The sequence below is a fragment of the Eschrichtius robustus genome, chromosome 6, assembly GCF_028021215.1.
Source record: "Eschrichtius robustus isolate mEscRob2 chromosome 6, mEscRob2.pri, whole genome shotgun sequence".
NCBI classification, from domain to species: domain Eukaryota; kingdom Metazoa; phylum Chordata; class Mammalia; order Artiodactyla; family Eschrichtiidae; genus Eschrichtius; species Eschrichtius robustus.
Genome location: NC_090829.1, coordinates 7575268 through 7598702, shown reverse-complemented (window position 1 = coordinate 7598702; position 23435 = coordinate 7575268). Strand labels below are relative to the sequence as shown.

At 39.4% G+C, this 23435-nt stretch overlaps 1 protein-coding gene across 1 annotated transcript in view; it reads right to left on the bottom strand.

Moving 5' to 3' along the window:
- EFHB (EF-hand domain family member B) overlaps positions 1-23435 on the bottom strand; it is a 50599-nt gene that overhangs the window by 4682 nt on the left and 22482 nt on the right. Inside the window, exons 6-11 of the mRNA XM_068547301.1 lie at positions 21345-21474; positions 14932-15015; positions 14272-14339; positions 10104-10258; positions 3836-4043; positions 645-857 (exon numbers count right to left, since the gene is read on the bottom strand). Coding sequence (XP_068403402.1) covers positions 645-857; positions 3836-4043; positions 10104-10258; positions 14272-14339; positions 14932-15015; positions 21345-21474 — 858 coding nt within the window. The remainder of the gene's footprint in view (positions 1-644; positions 858-3835; positions 4044-10103; positions 10259-14271; positions 14340-14931; positions 15016-21344; positions 21475-23435) is intronic.

Here is a 23435-nt window from a genome sequence, read left to right as displayed (position 1 = left end):
ATGAAGATGAAGGCAGAGATCAAGCTGGTGCAGCAGAAGCTGTGTAGCACCAAAGACTGCCGGCAAACCCCCAGAATCCAGGATAGGGCCTGGAGCAGATTTTCCCTCACAGCGCTCAGAAGGAAGCCATCCTGCCAACACCTTGATCTCGGACTTCCAGCCATCATGAGATGATCAATTTCTGCTGTTTAGCCATTCAGTTTGTGGTATTTGTTATGATAGCCCTAGCAGACTAACAGACTGGGAATAAAGATGTAAGGAACCGTTCTGTAAGAACTCTTCAAATATTTGAAGGCAAATCTGTTTGTAGCTAAGAATCACGTGGTTCCAAAGTCTCCTAGCACTTGGTGAAGTCTGAATTCCAACGAGGTCTAACATTCTGGGTTCTGAGCTATGATGGTTTCAGTTTCATTAATACAGAGAGAATCATTTTACTTGGGTCACCATGAACACTAGTTCAATTCAGCCTACATTTGTTGAGCCCTCCTGGGTGCTTAGAATACAGAACTGAATGAAAGGTCCTGGACTTTGAGAAAGTTAGAGTCTAATAGAGGCTGGGGGACAATGCAAGGACAGACAAAGGACACTCCCCTTCTGTGTTTGTTGATCCTTTTAACACTCAGCAAATAATGTGACATACTCACAAGTAGAAGGAACAGCGCCTACAACTGCACTGATCTCCGAAGAAGTTGTCTTGTAGTGATTAGAAACTTTATCGCTTGGCCTCAGAAGTGTCCGCAGAGTCTTTTCTGAGCTCCCTGGCTCTTTCAGGACAACATCTTCCGGCTTTATCAGGAGAGCTGGTTCAGATTCTTCTACATTAGCCTCAGCAGGGTTTGCACAATCTGGTTTTCCACCTTCAAGCAAAGACGGAAAGGGGAAAAAAAAGTACAGGACAAAGTTACTACCTGGTGCTCACCCTGTAACAAGATGAGTTTTCCCATTTAGTCTCTTCTTGCTGGTGGAAACGGAGGCTGAGCTGGTGTAGACCCTCCGCTGACACCAGTAGCCACTGTGGAAGTACAAGTTCAGGCCAAGGTCATACACCAGGAAATCTGAACAAGGTCTAATATTTTTGCTCACTACTTCGCTCGTTTTATGCTAGATTGAAGCTTTTAAATCTGAAACACCAAATGAAAACGGAGAACTTTTTTTTTTCTTTCCTCTTTTTTAAAATTAGAGCCTATTTTCATATTTGATTTGAACTACAGGATTACCAGAGTTGTTCCTAAGACTGTGCCCTGGGGAGGGACAGGAGAAGAAATATTTGGAGCTGTAAATTCCGCACATACCTGATCGCGGTAGGGAGGGAGCCCCCATGCACTGTGACATTTGGAGAGGCGATGAGAGCTCGCTGTGAGCGCAGGAACCGATTCTATAAATAACTCCCTTCCAATCAGCGTATAAGAGAAAACCCTGAGGTACAACTGCGATTGTAAGATTCTGTTCTCTTTTGCAGATTTGCTTTGCTGAGTCAGTTCTGAAGTTGAGGAGGAAATTCCTGACACAGCTTTTTCACGGAGCCGCTAAGAACACAGCCAGCACTAGGCGGCGCTGTGGTCTCTCGAGCGCTGGAGGAACTCAAGGTGCTGGGCAAAGCCCAGCCCCGGTGACACAGGCGAAGGGTGCCCCAGTGCCAGATCGGGGTGGCAAACCAGAAAAGACAAGCCCATCTAAAGTCTGCACCCCCCGACTCAGCCCCTGCCAATCGCTGCCGTGAAAGCGTCGGGCCCAGTGTTCCAGACCCTCTGGACCCACTCCCTGCACCCACTCCCCACAAAAGGCAGAAATCTGGACCAAGTATGAAATATAGTTTCTCAGAAAACTGCTCGAAAGCCCCTGCCTGAAAGGACGCGCCCCCTTTTCTCCAGCCGTCAACAGTAAGATGGAACTTGATATAAGAAAATTCCTGGCAATGCATTCCTGAGTCCCTTCTGACTGACCCACAAGCCACTGTCTTAGAAGAAGAGGAAAACCTCAAGAACTCCACTGAAAATGGCTGCTCAAGTCAGGACACCCCCAACCAGGAACAATTAGAAGAACCACCTGGTTTGAAAGCAGGCTTTTGTTTCCCCCACTGCTTCATGAGTTGTACCAAGAAGGAAAGTACTCTGTCACCCTCTATTTATTGCTGAGAGAACTAGGGTAGACTTGTTTTCTATAAGAAGCTTCATTAGGTAGAGAAGATCCTCCTGTTCTCCTAGCGGACAGCAGAGAAAAGCCATCCCAGAAACCGGTAAGGGCTCCCGTGATCAGTAAAGCCCCAAGTGTGGTACTGGCTTTGCAGGAATAAAAGTGAAAACAGGAGTATCTTCACGTTTTAGAGGAGAGATATTCCAAGAGGAGATAAAAATGTAGACAATCTTTCAAATGTTAATCGTCTGTAAGAATCAAGACTTGAAAATTAAAGCAAACGAGGTATCATTATATAACAACTAAATCACAAGAATGTTTGAAATAACACTCAATGGTAGCAAGATTGGAGTAAAACCTTCTCACCACCGTGACTGATAAAATTGCAAATTGGTACAATCATTTAAAAAAGCATAATGAAAGAGGGAGTTACTTCTGGGACAAAAATAACATTCATAAGAAATGAGATATAATTAGAAACAGAAAGCTTTCTGAGAGATGATAATCATTATAGCGTCACCCATATTACTTTTAAAATATCTGGAAATAACCTAAGTTTTAAAAAGTGAGGAAATGGTTTAGTAATTCATAATACCTCAGCTTAAGGGAACTGAGAATGAAGTTTACAAAAACCATAAAAGTATCTCTTCATTCCATAGAAATTTGAGAACTAAGTTTTTTTTTTAGCCAAATAAAAATGGTACAGTCACCGTGATTTTAGCTATTTAAAAATATTTCCATACACAGACTTCCCTGGTGGCACAGTGGTTAAGAATCCGCCTGCCAATTCAGGGGACACAGGTTCGAGCCCTGGTCTGGGAAGATCCCACATGCCACGAAGCAACTAAGTCCGGGCACCACAACTACTGAGCCTGTGCTCTAGAGCCCACAAGCCACAACTACTGAGCCCGCGTGACACAACTACTGAAGCCTGTGCGCCTAGAGTCCGTGCTCCACAACAAGAGAAGCCACCGCAATAAGAAGCCTGTGTACCGCTACGAAGAATAGTCCTTGCTCACCGCAAGTAGAGAAAGCCCGCATGCAGCAACAAAGACCCAACACAGCCAAAAATAAAATTAATGAATTAATTAATTTTAAAAACAAAGAACAAGCTTATAAAAAAAAATTTCCATACGCACACACACATATGTATATATGTATATCTATATATGGTTAGTGATGCAGGAAGATAATGTGTAAACATGAAGATATTTGAATAAAAGTAAAGATTATGTTTTTCCTTTTCTTAAAAAAATTTAACAGATCAAATTCTATTTTACAATTGACTTTTCCTGAGGGAAGGGAGCTAATTTCTCTAAGAAAATGGTTTTCAAACAGCTTTCTGAGGAACTCTCTTTCATATTTTGGGCTTCTGTGTAAATTGTTTTGCTTGTAATTGTTTTCTTTTGAATGAGTAATACACGGTTCCAAACTTAAAAGATACAAAAACATAGATTGAAAAGTGAGTCTCGCTGCCACTTTGACCCTCAGCAACCAGTGTCCCCTCCCCAGAAATAATAAATGTTATCAAATTCTTTCCTAACCTTCCACAGATAGTCTATGCATAAAAACGAAAACAAATATATGTATATGTGCATATCTTTAAATATATAATATTAAAGTTGACAAGAGTCAAACTCCTAAGAAAAAGAACATACTAAAGTCCATTTAAGAATTTAGCAAGCCTTCAGAAATTAAATACCTTTAATAATGACCCTCTCTTCATACTCTTTAAAGGGGGTTTTATCTTTCCAGTTAAGAAAATTTGCAAATTCAAGGTAGTTAATCAGCCCGTCGTTATCCACATCACAGTATTCAAATAGCTGGTCCAGGAGCTTCTCATCTATGTGCACACTGGCCTGGTCACACGCTTCCTGAAGCTCAGCTTTATCTATGGCCCCATCTCCCTTCTGTTAGACACGAAGCAAAAAAAGATGACGTGAGCATTGTCTTCACGAGCAGAGTGGGCAACATCTGTTATTTCCTTTAAGAAAAAAAGAAAGAGCTCTATCACATAAATTCAAAGAATCGGTCCTGTTTTTCACATAAGGAGAGTCAGATATTAAGCGAGATTTGTCCCCATCGTGTCCATCTGATATGTGCGCGGTAATTTCAACCCTGGTTGGAGTGGAGTGTGGCTCACAGCCTTTGTTCATTTTAATATCTTTCTCATTAAATCATGTTGTTTACACTCAGGTTGAGCAGGCCTAAGCATGATTCGTGCTTGACATTTCATTTGACAAATGTTGTGTACTTTTGACAGCTTTCTGCAATTTTCAATGCTTTCAAAGTTGGTGTTCCAATTGGGCAGTCAGGGACTTCCCTGGTGGTCCAGTGGTTAGGACTCCACACTTTCACTCACGAGGGCCTGGGTTCAATCCCTGGTCGGGGAACTAAGATCCCACATGCTGCGCGGTGTGGGAAAAAATTTAAAAGTCAACTGGGCAGTGATTATCCTACACTCTATTGCCTGGTAAAAAGAAGAAATTAGGGAAGTGGCTGCAGGCCAAGCACAGAGAGTGGATTCAAAGGCAGCTGCCCCTGGATATTAACGCTCCCGTCAACAAGAGGATTCACTCAGATTCATCCTGGAAGCGGGAGGAGGGGAAGTTTCCACCCCTTTCAGACAACAGGTAGAGACAGAAGCACCTACGCTGAGCGTGAAAGGAGGGAAATTTAGAAAGGCTCTGGGCAGAACCCGGCTGATTCACTTGCGGGGTGAGGGGCTGGAGCACATAATGCTTGTTAAGGAAGAATGGCCAGAGCTGGGCGTCTTACCACTCAGCCCTACTGCAGCCCGTCAAGCCAAACTTAGATCCATCCGAGATGACAGGGAAAGGTCCCAGTGTTTTCAAAATAGGTGCCAGCTGCAATAAGGGAGCTTTGGCCCTCTCAGAGATATTTCCCCGAGATAGTTAAACTCCCAAGGGAAAACATAAATGACTCACTAACAATCAGCTCCTAGGCCCAGGGTTGGATTCACAATGCTGGTGAAGGCAATCCCATTGAGAACAAGAAACTGACACAGTGAATTCTAGATAAATTCCTGCAGCCAGACCCATAGGCCTGGAGAATGTTCCTAACCCTCATGTTGAAACAGAATGAGAATTTAAAATATATTATATGGGCAGGGAACTGCAATGCCCTGGATTAAAGTAGACTGCTTTATGAAAGTCTCCGCTGCCAGCCCAAGTCAATCAAAACTACGAGCCCCACAACCCTAACTGAAAAGCAAAGGGGGGGTGGTGGGCTGTTGAATCGAGGGTCCCCAAATCTGAAAAAGATGGTGGCGATAATGAAAGAAAATGCTTCTTATTCACTGGGTACAGAGCCACTCCTGCCTCTGCAGCCTTGACGTTTCCCTCCCCCCATACCCCAACCTCAGCTGTTCTAAGGAGGACTAGGTGTGGGACAAGATCTCCTTGTCCCCAAGGGGGATCACAGGCCACAAGTATCTGTCCCAGTATGTTGTGGAACTTCAGGGGGATGGAGACTGAAACTAGTACGGCTTCATTGGCTATGGGTGCCAAAGTCGTCACCCTACTGAGTGTGCAGCCAGAAGAGATGTCAGGAATCAGCTGGTGGGGTTTGGGCAGGGTTTGTTCAAAGTGGAGAAGGAAAGTTAACAATATATTATTTCTGTGGCTTCCACTGCTGGATGTGTCAATTGGTATTGATGCTTTCCATACCTGTCTTATGAATGTTCAGGCACTTATGATCAAGAGAAGCCACATGGAGGGAATGCTAGTACCTTTGGGGCCCCTCAACCCTCATGACCCCTTTGAGCTGCAAGTCTCTATGAATAATGATTTCACCACGTAGAGCCGCTGGGCCTGGTTCACTAACCTGAAACCCAATGGTCTTCACTGGTCTGCTGTGGCTTTCAACCTCAGTGAGAGCTAAGGACCAAAAAAGGGCATAGTCACTCTACTCAGTGGGCAGAACTCAAGGTTATTATCACAGCTCCGGCCAATACTGCCATTGATGAATCTGTTATATTTTTACTGACTCTTGGACTGTTGCCAATGGCCTGCCTGCTTGGTTGCCACTTAGAAAACTACAGACTGGGGACTTCCCTGGCAGTCCAGTGGTTAGGACTCCATGCTTCCAATGCAGGGGGCATGGGTTCGATCCCTGGTCAGGGAACTAAGACCCTACATGCCGCCCAGCATGGCCAAAAGTATAGAAAATTAAAAATTTTTAAATTTAAAAAATTTTAAAAAAGAACACTACAGATTGGAAGATTAAAGACACCTCTTTTTGAGACAGAAAACTATGGATCAACAGAGGAATGGATAAAGAAGATGTGGTACATATATACAATGGAATAAAAATGAACAAAATAATGCCATTTGCAGCAACATGGATGGACCTAGAGATTGTCATACTGAGTGACATAAATCAGACACAGAAAGACAAATATCATATGATATCACTTATATGTGGATCTAAAAAAGAAGGGGGTACAAATGAACTTATTTGCAAAACAGAAATAGCATCACGAATGTAGAAAACAAACTTATGGTTACCAGGGAATGGGGGGAAAGGATAAATTGGAAGATTGGGATTGACATATACACACTACTATATATAAAATAGATAACTAATAAGAACCTGCTGTATAGCACAGGGAACTCTACTCAATACTCTGTAATGACCTACATGGGGAAAGAATCTAAAACAAAAAGTGTGGATATATGTATATGTATAACTGACTCACTTTGCTGTACACCTGAAACTAACATATTATAAATCAACTGTACTCCAATAAAAAAAAGAAAAAAGAAAAAAGAAAACTATGTAAACAAATCACAGCTGCTGAGTGAACCATCCAGGTAATTCATATAGATGCCCAGGATAAGGGTCCATCCTCCGATGTGGATGACAGGAATCAAGCTTTGGATTGAGCCTGCACCACCCAGGTTGCACCATCGCTGCCTGGATCCATCCTTGTAGCAGACATGACAATAAATGCACCATTAGACCAGGTGCCAAAAAAGCAGTCGACGTTTCTGAGGCAGAGGCTACCACCACATGCCTAACTTGTGACTCCTGCAACAAGCTGACCCATTTGTCTCATGGTGAGGGAGGACACATCACACACAAGGCATTGCCCCATGCTCCTGGCATACTGACTACATGAACCTTAGTCCCCACTCAGAGCTATTGATGGTGCATCTCTCTGTTGACACATTTTCAAGTTATAGAATTGCTATTTCAATCCGATGAGCCAGCTCCAGACACAAAAGTATGGCCCATGCAATTCATCTGAGTCACATGCTTTGTTTTCTGGACCACTTTCGGTCTGACAGTGGCGTGACTTATAGCTCAAAGGCTACTCAACAATGAGCTGTTAGTCAAGGTATTCAATGAACCTTTTCTGCTCCCAACCATCCACAGCAGTCTGGTATTACTGAGCTTTGGAACAGCCTTCTCAAAAACCACCTCCCTTCCTCACCAGCTCTCAGCTCACACGTCTTAGTAAACCAGTTTTGTCAATGAATTCAACTGTCCCCCAGAAGGAATCATCCCATCTCAGCTACTTCCTGGATAATAAGCAGAATAAAAGGAGTTGGAATTATAGATACCTATTTTGAAAATCTGAGACTCTGCTGTGACCATTATTGGACATGATGAGTCTTTATTTTTCCCCCCGCTTTAGATTTTAAGTTCCCTGAGTTAAAAGCCTGCACATGATCTGGGATAATGTTTGATGTGCTGGGAGTGTTAAACAAATAACAGAATTAATCCTCTAAGCCAAGAAGAGTCATTTAGGAAATCACAGTTTATTTGCTCTGTTTTGTTTTGCTTTTCAATTAAATTAAATCTGGGCATTCAGTAGTATAAGATTCAAATCATCAAAAACAATCCTACAGCTGTACTAGGAAGACCCACGTCTTATTACCCACTCAGGAAAAAAAAAGCTCCTCAAGGACACTGAACACTACATTGTACATATTAAAAGTTAGCTATTTAAAAGGTATATCAGCATTAACTAATTCTCAGTAATTTCCTCCTGCTTAATTTAATTTTATCATAAGGAACGTGCCTGGTGGTTCACTGAGATCATCGACAGCTATTAAGATGATCGTCTTGACTATGATTACATTTAACATGAGGAATTTTTAGAAAGAGGAGCACTATACATCCCACTCGTTTTCCTTATTCACTTTACTACCATGTAAATTTCCCCAATATCATCTTTGTAGACACTTGGAGTTGAGTAAAGTTTAAAATATACTTGTTTTTGCTTACGTAATTTAATTCTGAAGAATAATTTTTAAATTACCTGTAAATAGCCATCGATCTCTACTAAAAACCAGAGGAACAGCTGAATACTTACATTGTCTTTAAACACAACTTTGTGAGAAATGTCGTTGGTGACTGATTGGTGTTTGTCCCCACATAATTAGTACAAACTTAACTGAGATATTTAACCCACTTTTTATTCACCAGTACATCACAGGCACACAGGCCCCTAATCTAAAATCAAATAAAACGAATGGGCTTAAAATGAATTAGCCAATGAGTGATCAAGATTTTTTTATAAGATAAAAATTGTGAGGTGTCACTTTTCTAAAACCGTACTCAACGTTGGAATGGAGATAAGAATATTATCTTTTCCTTTCGAGATAAACTAAAATTATTCTGCTCTTTCTTTTCTTCTCCTATCAAGATTATGATGCACTACATCATCCTGGGTTTATTTATGAGCTTTTATTTGTTTATGTTAGACTCATTCTAAAACGGTTTGAGGCTGCCTAGAAAAAGAAGTACAATGAGAGCCAAAAAAAGTGAGGAAATCAGGGCAAAGAGAAAACAAAGTTGGACTAAAATAAGATGAAACCTGAAATAAAAAGAGTGCACAGAATGTATGCTATAAGATCACGTTCACAAACTAGATGTGTTTCTCTGCATTGGCTCTAAGCTTCCTGGCAGCCAAGTCAAAAAGGTATGCACGATTGGTCCAAAGTCATGCTGTACATGAAGTAAAAACAAACCAGATACTTAGACAAAGCACAGTTATGTGCTTTAGAAAGACTGGGTTTCCTTATAAAGAGGATGCATGTGACAAAAATAAATAACAGCCACATGGGCGTACTAATAAAACATGTGCCACGTTTCACAAATTGTTTGTGCAGTAGCGCTCCTTAGTGCAAGCCTAAGGCACTGTGCAGCTTGGTAAATCCTGTGATGGCCTAAAATGATGTCAGGTAATTATGCAGCCCCGGGTTGATCTGACTTGATCAAAGAATAAAATTTAGAGTAGCTTGAAAATTGAGTGATCTTGCTCTCAAAACTGAAACCACACCTGGTCCCCAGGGGAGAGCATTCTAAGCTTGACTTGGACCGGACTGACAATACCATGTGTACACATTCAGAGTGAGACAGAGACTGTCCATCCCCCAGGCTCCCAGCACACTCCAGTTTAATGATCTGCAGCAGTGGTTCTCAAACCTGAACCTGCATCAGAATCACTGAAAAGCTTGTTAAAACACAATTGCTAGACCCCAACCTCAAATTCCTAATTCAGTAGGTCTGGGGTGGGCCTTAGGATGGCATCTCTAACATGTTCCCAGGTGATACTGATGATGGTGAAAGAACCACATTTTGACAATGCAGATCTACTCCAGCAAACTTTTTCTGTCAAGGGCCAAAAAGTAGATATCATAGGTTTTGCAAGCCATTCAGTCTCTGATGCACTACTCTACATGTGTAGTTGCAAAAGCAGCCGTGGACAATACTTAAAACAAATGGGCATGCTTATGATCCAGCAATCTCACTCCTGAGCATATATCCAAAGAAAACTCTAATTCAAAGAGATACATGCACCCTAATTTTTCAAAATATAGGCATGTAAAACTATTTACAAAAACAGGTGGTGGACTGGACTTGATCCTGATCTACACCATCCTGCTGGGACCTGTAAGCCCATGCGTAGACCAAAAAAGCTTCACTTTACTACTGGCCTTGTCATAGTGTCTGAAGGCTGCCAGCAAAGTGTCAAAGTTTTGGTAGTTAACTTTCTTTAAGTGATGTCGCACTGCCGCAACCAGGGCTCTCTGTCTGTCCTTGCCTCGGAGATATTCTCCCGGAAGTCTTCTGTGGATGAGATCACCAGCTCCTATTGAAGACAGGGGGAAAAGAAAGTCTTTTATCTGAATTTAAAGTCTGTCACAATTATTCCCATACTAAAAAAGAGAGAGATCTAGCAACTTCTGTGAATGAAAAAGCCTAACTCCAATACTATTACGCAGTATGACAGAAAATCCTTTTGTATAAAAAAAAAAGTACAAAGTAATTGATAAAAATGAATACTTCTGCTTTATGCGACTTCTTTGCTCAATGAAAAAAATCTGAAAAAATGAATTTTATGGGGGAATCATGAGCCCACTCAGCTGTCAAATCCTTTCCTAAGACAACAAAGTCCTTGACCGACACCCTCTTAGCAGATATTTGTCTACAAGGCTGAGGATCTGAAAGCTGGGGCTGATTCCACGTGGGAGTCACTCTGTGTGCCTCGGGGTTGACTAAATGTCTGGGAAACCTTGTAAAAACTGGACACAAGTTCCCTACTCCTTCCTAATGTGGGTTTCCAGTCTGCCTTCAGTCCGCATACCAAGTCCCCATTTCTGTCCTGCTTCCCCTACACTATTACCAGCACAGAGACCTCCATCCACAGTCCATTAAGTGCGTCCTGACCCACAACCCTGAGCAATAACCCCTCCAATCCACCTGCTACCACCGCCAGACCTGGCCCTTGCTTCCACTTTTCTTTCATGACTTAAAGGAACTTTCCTGAATTATGACACAAAGAAAGTACAAATACACTACCTCTAAACCCCATTCCTTGGATGTTAATGGTGACACAGATCAGACCAGAGTTGACCATGTTGCTTCAGATGTGATGGCTTGGTGAATGTCACCAGAAGAAACCTTCTGCCTCTGTTCTTTTTCCCCTGGCTTATACCCCTCCCTTCCTGCTTTCTTGCGACAGGGTCATGCTGGCAGTTGGCTGTGATATCCTGGGTAAGTTAATTTAAATTGCAACATTGATGGTTGCAACTACAGAGGATCATACTAAGTGAAGTAAGTCAGAAGGAGAAAGACAAAGCCCATATGATATCACTTATATGTGGAATTTAAAATATGACACAAATGAACCTATCTATGAAACAGAATCACAAACATAGGGAACAGACTGGTGGTTGCCAAGGGGGGAAGGGGTTGGGGGAGGGAAGGACTAGGAGCTTGGGGTTAGCAGATGCAAACTATTATATATGCAATGGATAAACAACAAAGTCCTACTATATAGCACAGGGCAGTATATTCAACAGCCTATGATAAACCATAAAGGAGAAGAATTTTTTTTAATGTATATGTATATGTATGTATAACTTTGCTGTACAGCAGAAATTAACACAACATTGTAAATCAACTATACTTCAATTTTTAAAAATTGAAAAAAAAATAAATTGCAACATTGGTTGCAGTTCAAGGCAACTAATATTCACACTTACTTTGTACAAGGCCCTATATTATTAGGCTCTGTCAAGGGTCTCTTTTAATAGGTACTCGTAGCACCTCTAAGTTTATTATAAAATCAGGAGTTAATCCTGCATATTCTGATAAAAGCCTTCTTTCTAAGGGTAGACCCTAAGTATGGGTGAAAAGCCCACAACCAGTGCTGGTTCCAGGAACTGGGCAAGTGCCTCAGAACAAGATCATCTGAAATGGGGTCAGCTACTATCAGACCATCCTAACGTAGGCAAAACCCAAGTAAGGCTCTGCGAGAGGAAATCAAAGTGGTTAGGGGTGATTTTTGACAAATAAGTGTGGCTTCCTTTTCTCTTCCACATTCCTTCCCCTGATGTCAACCCTCTGGGGGGCTGCTCTGTATAAGGACCTCCCCCCACCCCGACTCTTCCATAAGATGGCTCTTGGTTGAGTTTTTTTTATCTTGAGAGGCCTTCCCTCTCCATTAACATCCAAAAATAACCATTTGAATGGTTGTATCTCCAACTCTACCTGGTTTTCCCACCACAACCCTACCAGGTATGACTGCCTAGTGGATGAGAGGTACGCTGATGCCCTCTTCTGGCCTGGCCCTGAGAGAATATTTATGAAGCTCATGAAAAATCACTGACAACTACTCAAGAGCCATCTCTAAAGAGCTGAAACCAGGAGTACAAGCTGTGGCCCTAAGAGACAGAACCATGACCTCGCTACCACACCAGGGACATCAGAAAAGCCACGCTTGCTCCTCAGTTGCACCCTGCCTACAACCAATTCCCAGGATGCACAACTGCCCATGATTCTCCTCCACATCGCCTCTGCCCTGGTGCATTCTGGGAGCTGGATTCTCCTTCACATCGCCTCTGCCCTGGTGCATTCTGGGAGCCGGATTCTCCTCCACATCGCCTCTGCCCTGGTGCATTCTGGGAGCTGGATTCTCCTTCACATCGTTTCTGCCCTGGTGCATTCTGGGAGCTGGACACAGCCCTTGCACTCTTCCTGGAAGCATAGTAACATAACCAACAACCCCAGGCCTGAGGGATGAGGCATTCTTTGTGCAGTGGCCTTTCTTTCCCTAAGTAAGGGTAAGGGAGCAATCCAGGCCCAGTAAAGAAACCAATATGTTCTCGGAAGCAGGCAAACCCTGAAGCTTTCCACGGAATAGATGCTGCTAGTTAACCCCAATAGTAGTCACAAAAGGCCATTGGGGTTTATCTGTGTCCGTCCATGAGCTCCACGAAAAGTCTAGAGCGGGCTGACAGTCCCCTTTCACAGTTACGCTGTACAGTGCCAAGGCCAATACTGACACATTTTTTAAACTATTAATGTCAGTGTCCTTCTTTTTCATTTTATAGCTCTATCTTATCATTCAACTTTTAAGGATAACGTAGCTCAACTATTAGGAAATTTGTCAATGTTGCCTAATTGTCAACATGATAAACTATGTGTTAGATTCATTGATTCATGCTATAGATACCGGGGAAAACAATGTACTGTACGCTAGACCCCAAGAATCCAACAGACAGCAAGATGGGGTGCCAACCAGCATGAACCTGCCCTCAAGTAGGCAGCTGGGCATTATTATCTACTTGTATTTCAGACTAACTGATGGGTTTCCTAAATCATCCCTTACCCACTCCTAGAGGTATGAAGAGCCTCTAAGATGGGCAGGCATCCGTTAAACATGTAACAGTTGATCTAAAAACAGAACCAAAATATAATCTCCTAATGTGGTGATTCATAGTGCTCTGAAACACCATGTTGCAGAAGCTCAGTAAATATTTATTTTATTTGTCAGTGAGTAGACTTTAACACATTTTTAGTAGCAGTTCTTAAAGTTTAGTGTACGTGAGAATATATGAGCATGGATCCCAGGAACCTGCATACTTAATAAACTCTCTGGGTGATTTTAATGCAGGTAGACTGCAGACTGTATTTTGAAAACCAGTAAAATACAGCCCAATGCTGATAAGTTTTGGCATAGTTTTCCCTTTGGAAGTCTGCTGTTTAGATCCCTTAGCACTAAAGACAAAATCCTGGGAAGTTTCTTCTGCCACTTTATAGGTTGATTAATTGATTGGCTGGTGGGAAGAGTAGTTCTTAAGTATGTGGTTGTAGAGTACAGTGCTTTCTGGAACTTGAATGTCCCTACAGTTCATCTGGGAATGTTGTTAAAATGCAGTTTCTGATTCAGTAGGTCTGGGGTGGAGCCTAAGATTCTGCATTTCTAAGAACCTTGCAGGGGACACCAACACTGCCCATCTGCAACCACATTTTGAGTAACAAGGGCCTAGTACAATATTGGAATTCATTAAAAAGCTGCCTCACTTGACTTTGGCTTGTTTGAAACAGGCCTTATTTATTTTCTAAATAAAATTCTGAGCCTTAAATACACTTAAGGAATTCATTACAAGGGCTTTAAACTGTTCCTATTTCAAATATAATATGAAAATTTTGTTTCTTTCTTGTGCTACAAATTGTTCTCTTTACTGTTAATGTAATATTTTAAGCCATTAAAATTAGAAGCTTTGAGAGAAGGAGATGGTGAACTTAACTGCATGATTTGGGGGGTGGGGGCGGATTTTGTTGTTTGTTTTTTAAGGAGAAAGTTTGTATATTTACCATACTCCTCAGGACGGAGACAAGCCCCAAATGTGTGGTCTGGGGGAACATTCATTGTTTCTGCAATGCTATCAAAGAAAACAAATCCTTTAGTGAAAATTCCCACCACATGGCATCCCTGGAATTTAAAATATGTTTGCCATATGTTTTTAATAGCCTATATTTTCTCCTATAACCAAACTATGAGAATCAAACAGAAGTTCTCCAACAGATCTTTTTCCTAATCTCCCACTTGCATTAGCAATGGCTGAATGCTTTCACTGGCTTCCAGTGAAAAAGTCCAGACTGAAAAAGAAAAAAACAGAACATACTCAAAGCAGAATTATGGAAGTACATACATATATATGGGGGGCTGGGGGGGGGGCAGGGAAGAGAGAGGAAAATTAATGCAATAAGTTAAATTTCTGAGACCCCAGAAATAAAGCTTTACACAAAATTCTTCCACCCTGTTCTCCAAATGCCGTGTCCATTTTGGAGACTCAGTACTTTCCTGGAACCCCAAGCGCTATAGAGGCTAACAAGAGTTCCCTGATTAACACAAAAGGATGATTCTCATTTAATAGATAGAACCTAATAGAACACAAACCAAAATTTGCCACAAGAGTAGTTTGTAAATTTGATCCAAAAATATTTTCAATTCTAAGTTAATCATGAACTTACGGATCTAAAATTCTTCCAAGTTTATGTTGAAATTTTTCTTTGAAATCATCAACTCTCTTGGATACAACCTTAGCTCCTCTTTTCCTATAAAATTAGAAAATTGTCAGGTATCTGTATTACCTAAAGTATTCTTGGCTACCAAATATACATATGGTGAGGAATACCATAGTATCATTTGGGTCATCAAAAAATAAATCCAGTTTCAAAAGAAATGATATGCTAATAAGAAAGCTTTATGTGTTCATTCTTCTATCATGTATATTCTATTATAAAGATAAGTTTATAATAGAATATAAAATTTTGATTAAAGAATAAGACAAGCAAACAAAATTTTTTTCAGTAAACAAAAAGTGTTAATATCATTCTTATAAGTGTAACTCCTAAAATTGCTAACGGAAAAGTAAGCATCAAAGAAATAAATAACCAAAGGATATAAACAAATAACTCAAATCTAGTAAGCAAATATATGGAGAAATTATAATACTCTCCAGTAATAAAAGAAATATAAGATAAAAGAACAACAAAGTACCACTTTTAACACAGTACATAAATATATATATATATATATATATATATATATATATATATATATATATATATATATATATATATATATATACACACACACACATAGAGAGAGAGAGAGAGAGAGATGAGAGACAGAGAAAGAGAATATCTAACATTGGCAAAAAGTATGGTAAAACACTTGTAGATTGCGAGTGCAAATTGCTATAATCCTTTTGGAAATAATTTGGTAACATGATTCAAAAAGCATAAAAATGTTCATCCTCTTTTATCCACATCTGAAAACCAATCATAAGGAGATAATCCACATAATTAAGTGTGAAAAGAAGTTACATTTATAAAAATGCTTGTAGCCTCACTGTCTACGATGGGAAAAAAAGAATCTAAGTGTTCAATCCTGGAGGGTGATTAATTATGTCGTATTAACAAGAACACACTCTGTGTGCATTCAAAATGTTGGTTATTTAGAATACACAGCAATATAAAATTATTTTATGTTAAGCGAAAAACCAGGATATAAAATGGTATTGCACTCTGATTAAAGCTATGCAAAAATCAACACAGGAAGCCACACTAGAAAGGAATAGATTAAACAGATAATAAAGGTTGAATTAAGGTGACAGGATTACGGGTGATTTCATTTTGCCAGTTTTCTGTAATATAATTTCATTACTTCTATCACTGTGATTAAATGAGTAAGAATTTCTTTTGAGAACTGCAAAATTACAACACCGCTATTTAATAACATTAAAATTAATAAATTCTCTATTGTTTTGCTAAGACTAAAAACAATGAACATTAAACCCTTAGATTCCATTTGCTTTTAAAACTATTTCCTGTACTGGAGAAATATGGAGTTGAATAAATTTCTGGAGAAGAGTGACACTCTGTGGAGAAACAAAAGATGAAATATAAAGTAATTCATCTTTTATCTCTTCATTTACTTCCCATTAGTTCAAAAAGGGAGAAAAAGAACAATATGGGTAAAGTCAGAATAAATCAGAGGCAGTTTAAGGGCTGTAATTTGAACAAATAAAGTTGACAATCTAAAACCAGCTCCAGGGACTTCCCTGGTGGCACAGTGGTTAAGAATCCACCTGCCAATACAGGGGACACAGGTTCGAGCCCTGGTCCAGGAAGATCCCACATGCCGCAGAGCAACTAAGCCCATGCGCGACAACTACTGAGCCTGTGCTCTAGAGCTCGAGAACCACAACTACGGAGCCCCGAAGCCCACGCTCCTAGAGCCCGAGCTCCGCAACAAAGAGAAGCCACTTCAGTGAGAAGCCTGCGCACTGCAACAAAGAGTAGCCCCCGCTGGCCGCAGCTAGAGAAAGCCCGCATGCAGCAAGGAAGACCCAACGCGGCCAAAAATAAAAAATAAATAAAATAAAATTTTTTTAAATAAATAAAACCAGCTCCAAGGGGCATGATTAGGAACATGCCTGGATGGTGATGGTAAAGTTAAGGATTCTAAGTCATGGAGCCTACGCTTCTCAGCCTAAAAGTGCCTGGGTTATGTTTCTAGGAGAATCGGGAAGTATTTGTGAGCAGCCAAGTATGTCAGAGTATCAATAACTGTAACATCATTACACACCTCACAGTATTCACTAACCAACTCAGAGTAAAGTCTCTGTGTGCCAATCAATTTTTTCATTCAGACACATACACACACACACACACACACACACACACACACACACCCCATTTCAACATTCTAACTGATTCTTCAGACCAAAGGTCATAAACAGAATATAGATAGAGGTAGTTTTATGGAGGAAATATATTCCTTAAAAGTATATATCCCGGGCTTCCCTGGTGGCGCAGTGGTTGAGAATCTGCCTGCTAATGCAGGGGACACGGGTTCGAGCCCTGGTCTGGGAAGATCCCACATGCCGCAGAGTGGCTGGGCCCGTGAGCCATAATTACTGAGCCTGCGCGTCTGGAGCCTGTGCTCCGCAACAAGAGAGGCCGTGATAGTGAGAGGACCGCACACCGCGATGAAGAGTGGTCCCCGCTTGCCACAACTAGAGAAAGCCCTCTCACAGAAACGAAGACCCAACACAGCCATAAATAAATAAAAATTAATTAAAAAAAAAAAAAAGTATATATCCCTAATAACTCTCAAAAGTTAAGAGTTAACCAAATTTATGTTAAAATAGTGCATATCAAAGCGAGATGTAAACAAAACAGAATAAGACTCACAGACATGGAAGACAAACCTAATGGTTACCAAAGGGGAAGGTGGGGGAGGGATAAATTAGGAGTTTGAGATTAACAGATACACACTACTATATATAAAATAGATAACCAATTATATAACAGGGAATATAGTTCCCTGTGCTATACAGTAGGCCCTGTGCTATACAGTAGTCCCTGTATAGCACAGGGAACTATACTGCATATCTTCTAATAACTTAGAATGGAAAAGAATCTGAAAAAGATTAAATTTATATATATATGAATAAATAAATCACTTTGTTGTACACCTGAAACTAACAGAACATTGTAAATCAACTATTCTTCAATTAAAAAATAAAGACAAAAAAAGAAGAAAATAGGAACAAAAAAAAAGAGATGTAAACGAATCTACTTCACTCCAAGTTTATAATAGAAATCACACTGAAGAATGAAGTAGTGAGTCCTTTTTGAAATACAACAAATCAAGGGAATAAAGAATCTGTCATTTCAGCAATAATTTTCCAACTAAGTTTTGAAATACAGAAAGAATGATCAAATAAAACAGTGTTCCATAAGTGATGTTTCCTTGTGGGTAGAGACAAGTTGGTGGGACATGCATCCTGCATATGGCCTGCTTTTATAAATTCAGTGTGTTTTTCTATGACTATCCCAAATCATTGATAAATATGTGCTTGTTAAGGACCCAAAAGCTCTGCTCTTAGGACCTTCTTAAGGACCACCTTGTGAATATGTTTATTTCATACCTTTAAGAAATGGATAGTAGGTTTAATATTTCTATGCTTTCAGAAGTGGATAAACCATATTTGTCACCTTCTTTTAAGTATCAATTTCTATGTTATATTTAATTATAAATATCTAGTGAAATACTTAAATCATTTCTTCATGTTTTCCTTTATGTATGTTTTAACAACTTTAATAGTGATAAATTAATGAATATTTGTTTTATAAGCTCTTCTTCTATACCCTAAAGAAAAACTATCTCATACGGGTTTAGTATAATATTGAAAGAATTTCTTCTGTGTTTGTGTTTTAACATTATTGTTTTCAATAATTCAAGTATCAGAAACTCATATAATAAGGGAGTGGGAGAAGAATGGAAATCAAAATTTCAGGCCTGTGATCACAGAATCCAGTGCCTATACCCCTGGTGTAGTGGTTAAAGGCAGCCCCTGGAGACACACTGCCAGGGTTTCGTCCCTACCCCTAGTATTTCTCTACTGCATGATATTGGGCAAATGATTTCACTTCTCTGTACTTCAGTTTCTTCATCTGTAAAATGGAAAGGCTAAAACTTATAGTACACCTGAAGTATAGTTGAATTACAGTGTTGTTAGTTTGCTGTATAGCAAAGTGACTCAGTTATGCATATATATATACATTCTTTCTCATATTCTTTTCCATGATGGTTTATAACAGGATGTTGAATATAGTTCCCTGTGCTGTACAGTGGGACCCTGTTGTTTATCCATTCTGTATATACCAGTTTGCATCTGCTAATCCTAAACTCCCAATCCTACCCTCTCCCACCCTCTCGCCCCCTTGGCAACCACCAGCCTATTCTCTGTGTCCCTGATTTTGTTTCTGTTTCATAGATAGGTTCAGTGAATAAACTTTTCCAAACCCCCCCCCAAAAAAATTATAGTACTACCTCACAGAGGTGTTGGTAGGATTAAATTAATCATATATAAAGTACTAAGCATTTGGCCTCTATAACTAGGAACTGTTATTTCAGCGACCAGACAGGCAAATGAGCGAGGTAGGTGGGTGCCTATGGGAATATGCAAATTCTGTGTGCACCCCTGGGGTCTATGGAAACTTGGAGGGTCAGTGTATCCTTTAAAGAGGGCAGAGGGCATAAAAAATGGTACAAATGAACTTATTTACAAAACAGAAATGACATCACAGATGTAGAAAACAAACTTATGGTTACCAAGGGGAAATGGGGGAGAGGGATAAATTGGAAGATTGGGATTGACTTATACACACTACTGTATATAAAATAGATAAACAACAAGGACCTACTGTAGAGCACAGGGAACTCTACTCAATACACTGTAATGACCTATATGGGAAAAGAATCTTAAAAAGAGTAGATAGATGTACATGTATGACTGATTCACTTTGCTGTACAGAAGAAAGTAATGCAACATTGTATTTGTTTTGTTTTATTTTTTGTTTTTTTTGTTTTTGTTTTTGGCCGCACTATGCGTCATGTGGGATCTCAGTTCCCTGACCAGGGATCGAACCCACAACCCCTGCAGTGGAAGCTTGGAGTGGACGGCCAGGGAAGTCCCAACACATTGTAAATCAACTATACTCCAATAAAAATTAATTTAAAAAAAGTTATAAACTAAAAAAATAAAAATAAAAAAATAAAGAAGGCAGAGAACAAAGCAAATCCACTCCCACCATTGATATATAGAAATGCAAGCCCAGTATATTCGTTTCCTGTGGGTGCTAGACAAATGACCATGAACTTGTGGCTTAAAACAATAGAAATGTATTCCCTCGCAGTTCTAGAGACCAGAAGTCTGAGATCAAGGTGACAGCAAGGCTGCATTCCCTCCAAAGGCTCTAGAGGAGAATCTGTTCATTGCTTCTTCCAACATCTGGAGGCTGTTGGCATTTTTTTTTTTTTTTTTTTTTTTGCCTTCCTTAGCTTGCTGTCACATAATTCCAGCCTCCTCCATCTTCACATCACCTTCTTCTCCTCTGAATGTCTTCTGCTTTTCTGTCTCAAACCTCCCTCTGCCTTTCCCTTATAAGGACACTTGTCATTGGATTTAGGGCCCACCCAGATCATCCAGAATGACATCTTCATCTCAAGATCTTTAACTTAATTGCATTTACGAAGACCCTTTTCCCATATAATATAACCTTCATAGGTTTTGGGAATTAGAACATGGACATCTTTGGGGGCCACCATTCAACCCAGTACCTCAGTATTTTCAATATTCTGATTTTTTAAACATAGTAGGAAATATAGGTTTTTATTTTGTTTGTTGGCTTAGATATAAGATATAAGACAGGGAATGAAAAACTAAGGAACCTTATTTTAATTTCTTAGGAAAGTAGTCAAAATGTAGAATGCAGGTGTAAAAAGGTCACAGTTTGTGAGAGTTAAGTCAGATGCTCAGGTGCCCAAATAACTATTAAACAAAGCTGAATGATAAATGACAGGTCAATTATATGTGACATGATTGTCTTTGTAGAGACTTGAAAGCCCACTATCTTTAAGAAACATAGTAGGGTTGATCCCATAGATTAAAAACATTCATGTATGTCTTCCAATCTGCTGAAAAGACATGAAATAACTTTAGAATCACAAACACACACACACAGGGAATTCCATGGCAGTCCAGTGGTTAGGAGTCTGCACTTCCATTGCAGGGGGCCTAGGTTCTATACCTGCTGGGGGAACGAAGATCCTGCAAGCCACGTGGTCAAAAACAAACAAAAAATCAAACAGAAAAAAACCCAACAACAACAACAAAAAGACAGTATCATGGTTATCTCTGGGGGAACTGGACAGTTTAGAAGACATATCACTGTGTATCTTTTTCTATTACTTTTATGTTTGAACCATGTCACTGCATTACCTCTTCAAAAAATAAACGTAATAAACTTTTAAGTCCATATGCCATATATCTAACACTTGTTCCAAGACACAACATACTTAAACTTACATTTGTAGTTCGTGAAGCCAATGTAAAGTTTTTGCCATGTTTCGTCCATCATTAAAATGTGGTGTTGGGATCCCAAACAAGTTAAATCTATGAAAACTTGATGGGTTATACTTTCGGTGCTTTGCTTCTCCTAAGAAAAGAAAAGGGAAGACTTCTGACTTAAGCAACACAACTTTGTGCAAGAAGCGCATGATGTTCTCATTGACAATGAAAATGAGAGTGGGAAAAAGAATGGAACTGTCACAGCGCAGGAAACTGCACACATTTGGCTACAGATGACAGAGGCATTCTCCCATGTGAGCTGGGAGACTGGTGGAACAAGCGTTCCTTGTGTTAATATTTGGAAAGTAAGTAAAAAAATGATGTAGGAGAAAGACATATAACTGATGAAAAATTCAGGCCCCATCAATGTTAAAGAAATCCTGAAGATCAGGGGAGGTACTGCAGGGCTTTGTGACCCCAGTGGTGCTTTAAGCTATGCTAAGATTTGAGAGATTGGTGTTTTATACTTGCTCTCACTGAGATTTGTGTTACAACCCTCACATTTCGTTATAATCACTTATCTCATATTAGAGACATTCAAAGGGTGATAGAGGGCTGAGAACCCAACAGGGAGGTCTTTATTTTTAAGATCTAGTACTGTGCTTTTTTCAAGTCATGATGTGGTATTAGTTTTCTATTTGTAGATAAGAAAGTAAGCCTGAAACTAGAGATCAGCTCAAAGGTTATAAAATGATGGAGAAAAAATATTCAGCCTCACCAGTAACCCAAATAATGTAAGCAAAAACAATAGCGCACAGTCATAATTCGACTCTCAGTTAAGCAAAAATAAAGAAGATTGGCAAAGCTCGCCATTGGGGAGGATGCAGGGAAATGGACATTCTCATACACTGTGCCTGTGAGGGCAAACTGGGGCAGCTATTCAGGTGGAGAGTTTGGCTCTAAGAGTGAAATTTTCAGATGCTCAGAAATCTAGGAATGTATCCTATGGAAACAAATCACATTCACAAAGATATATAAACAATACATTTTTGTAATCCTGAAAAATACAATATTGATAACTGACCTGAAAAGACAACCAAGAAATTTCATATGTGGGGAGTGGGGGGAAGCAAAAGGGAAAAAAAGTGTGTACAGTAGGTTGCAAAACACACACATACACTCATATATGAATGAGCAAAGAAAAACATATATGAAAGTATCACCTATGGCAGATGGGAATTGTGGGAGATTTTCTTTGCATTTCATATATTTCTATACAATCTGCATTTTATAAAAGAAAATATCTATTACTTTAGTAATAATTTAAATTAAGTGTATTTAAAAGAGGTTGTTATTGTTATTGAATGATGCCCTTGACATAATATTTCAAGTAAAAAATTTTAAATGCATATAGCAGGTTCTCCAAAAGCATGGAGATTATTGTCACATTTAACTGAAGATAGCTCCGTGGATGGGGGTTAGAAAGATGTTCAATATATCAAATGTAGTTATCTCTGGCTAATGGGATTTCAAGATTACATTTACTTTCTCTTCATTTTTCCATGATATTTACATTCTCTACAATTACATTTTTATAATAAAAAATAGTGCTTTCATTAAAGGGAAAAAGTAAAAAATAAATATTTAAAGGATTGGATTCTATTCCTTTTCAAGAGGCTAGTGAAACTTCTGTAAAAATCAGCAAATGAAAGTAATTTCAGTCATGTGATAGTCCATTAGAGTCTTCTAAATATTAAAAAAAAAAATTGGACTGGGAGTTTCGGACTAGCAGATGCAAACTACTATATATAGAATGGATAAACAACAAGGTCCTATTGTACAGCACAGGGAACTATATTCAATATCCTGTGATAAACCATAATGGAAAAGAATGCACATATGTATAACTGAATCACTTTGCTGTACACCAGAAACTAACACAACATTGTAAATCAACTATACTCCAATATAAATAAATAAATAAATAAATTTTAAATATAAATAAATAAATAAATAATTTTTAAAACTACACTCATTTTCCTCCAAGTGCTAAATGCATGTAAAGGGCGTCTATATACATATTCATTGAAATCGTTCTTTCTTAAAACA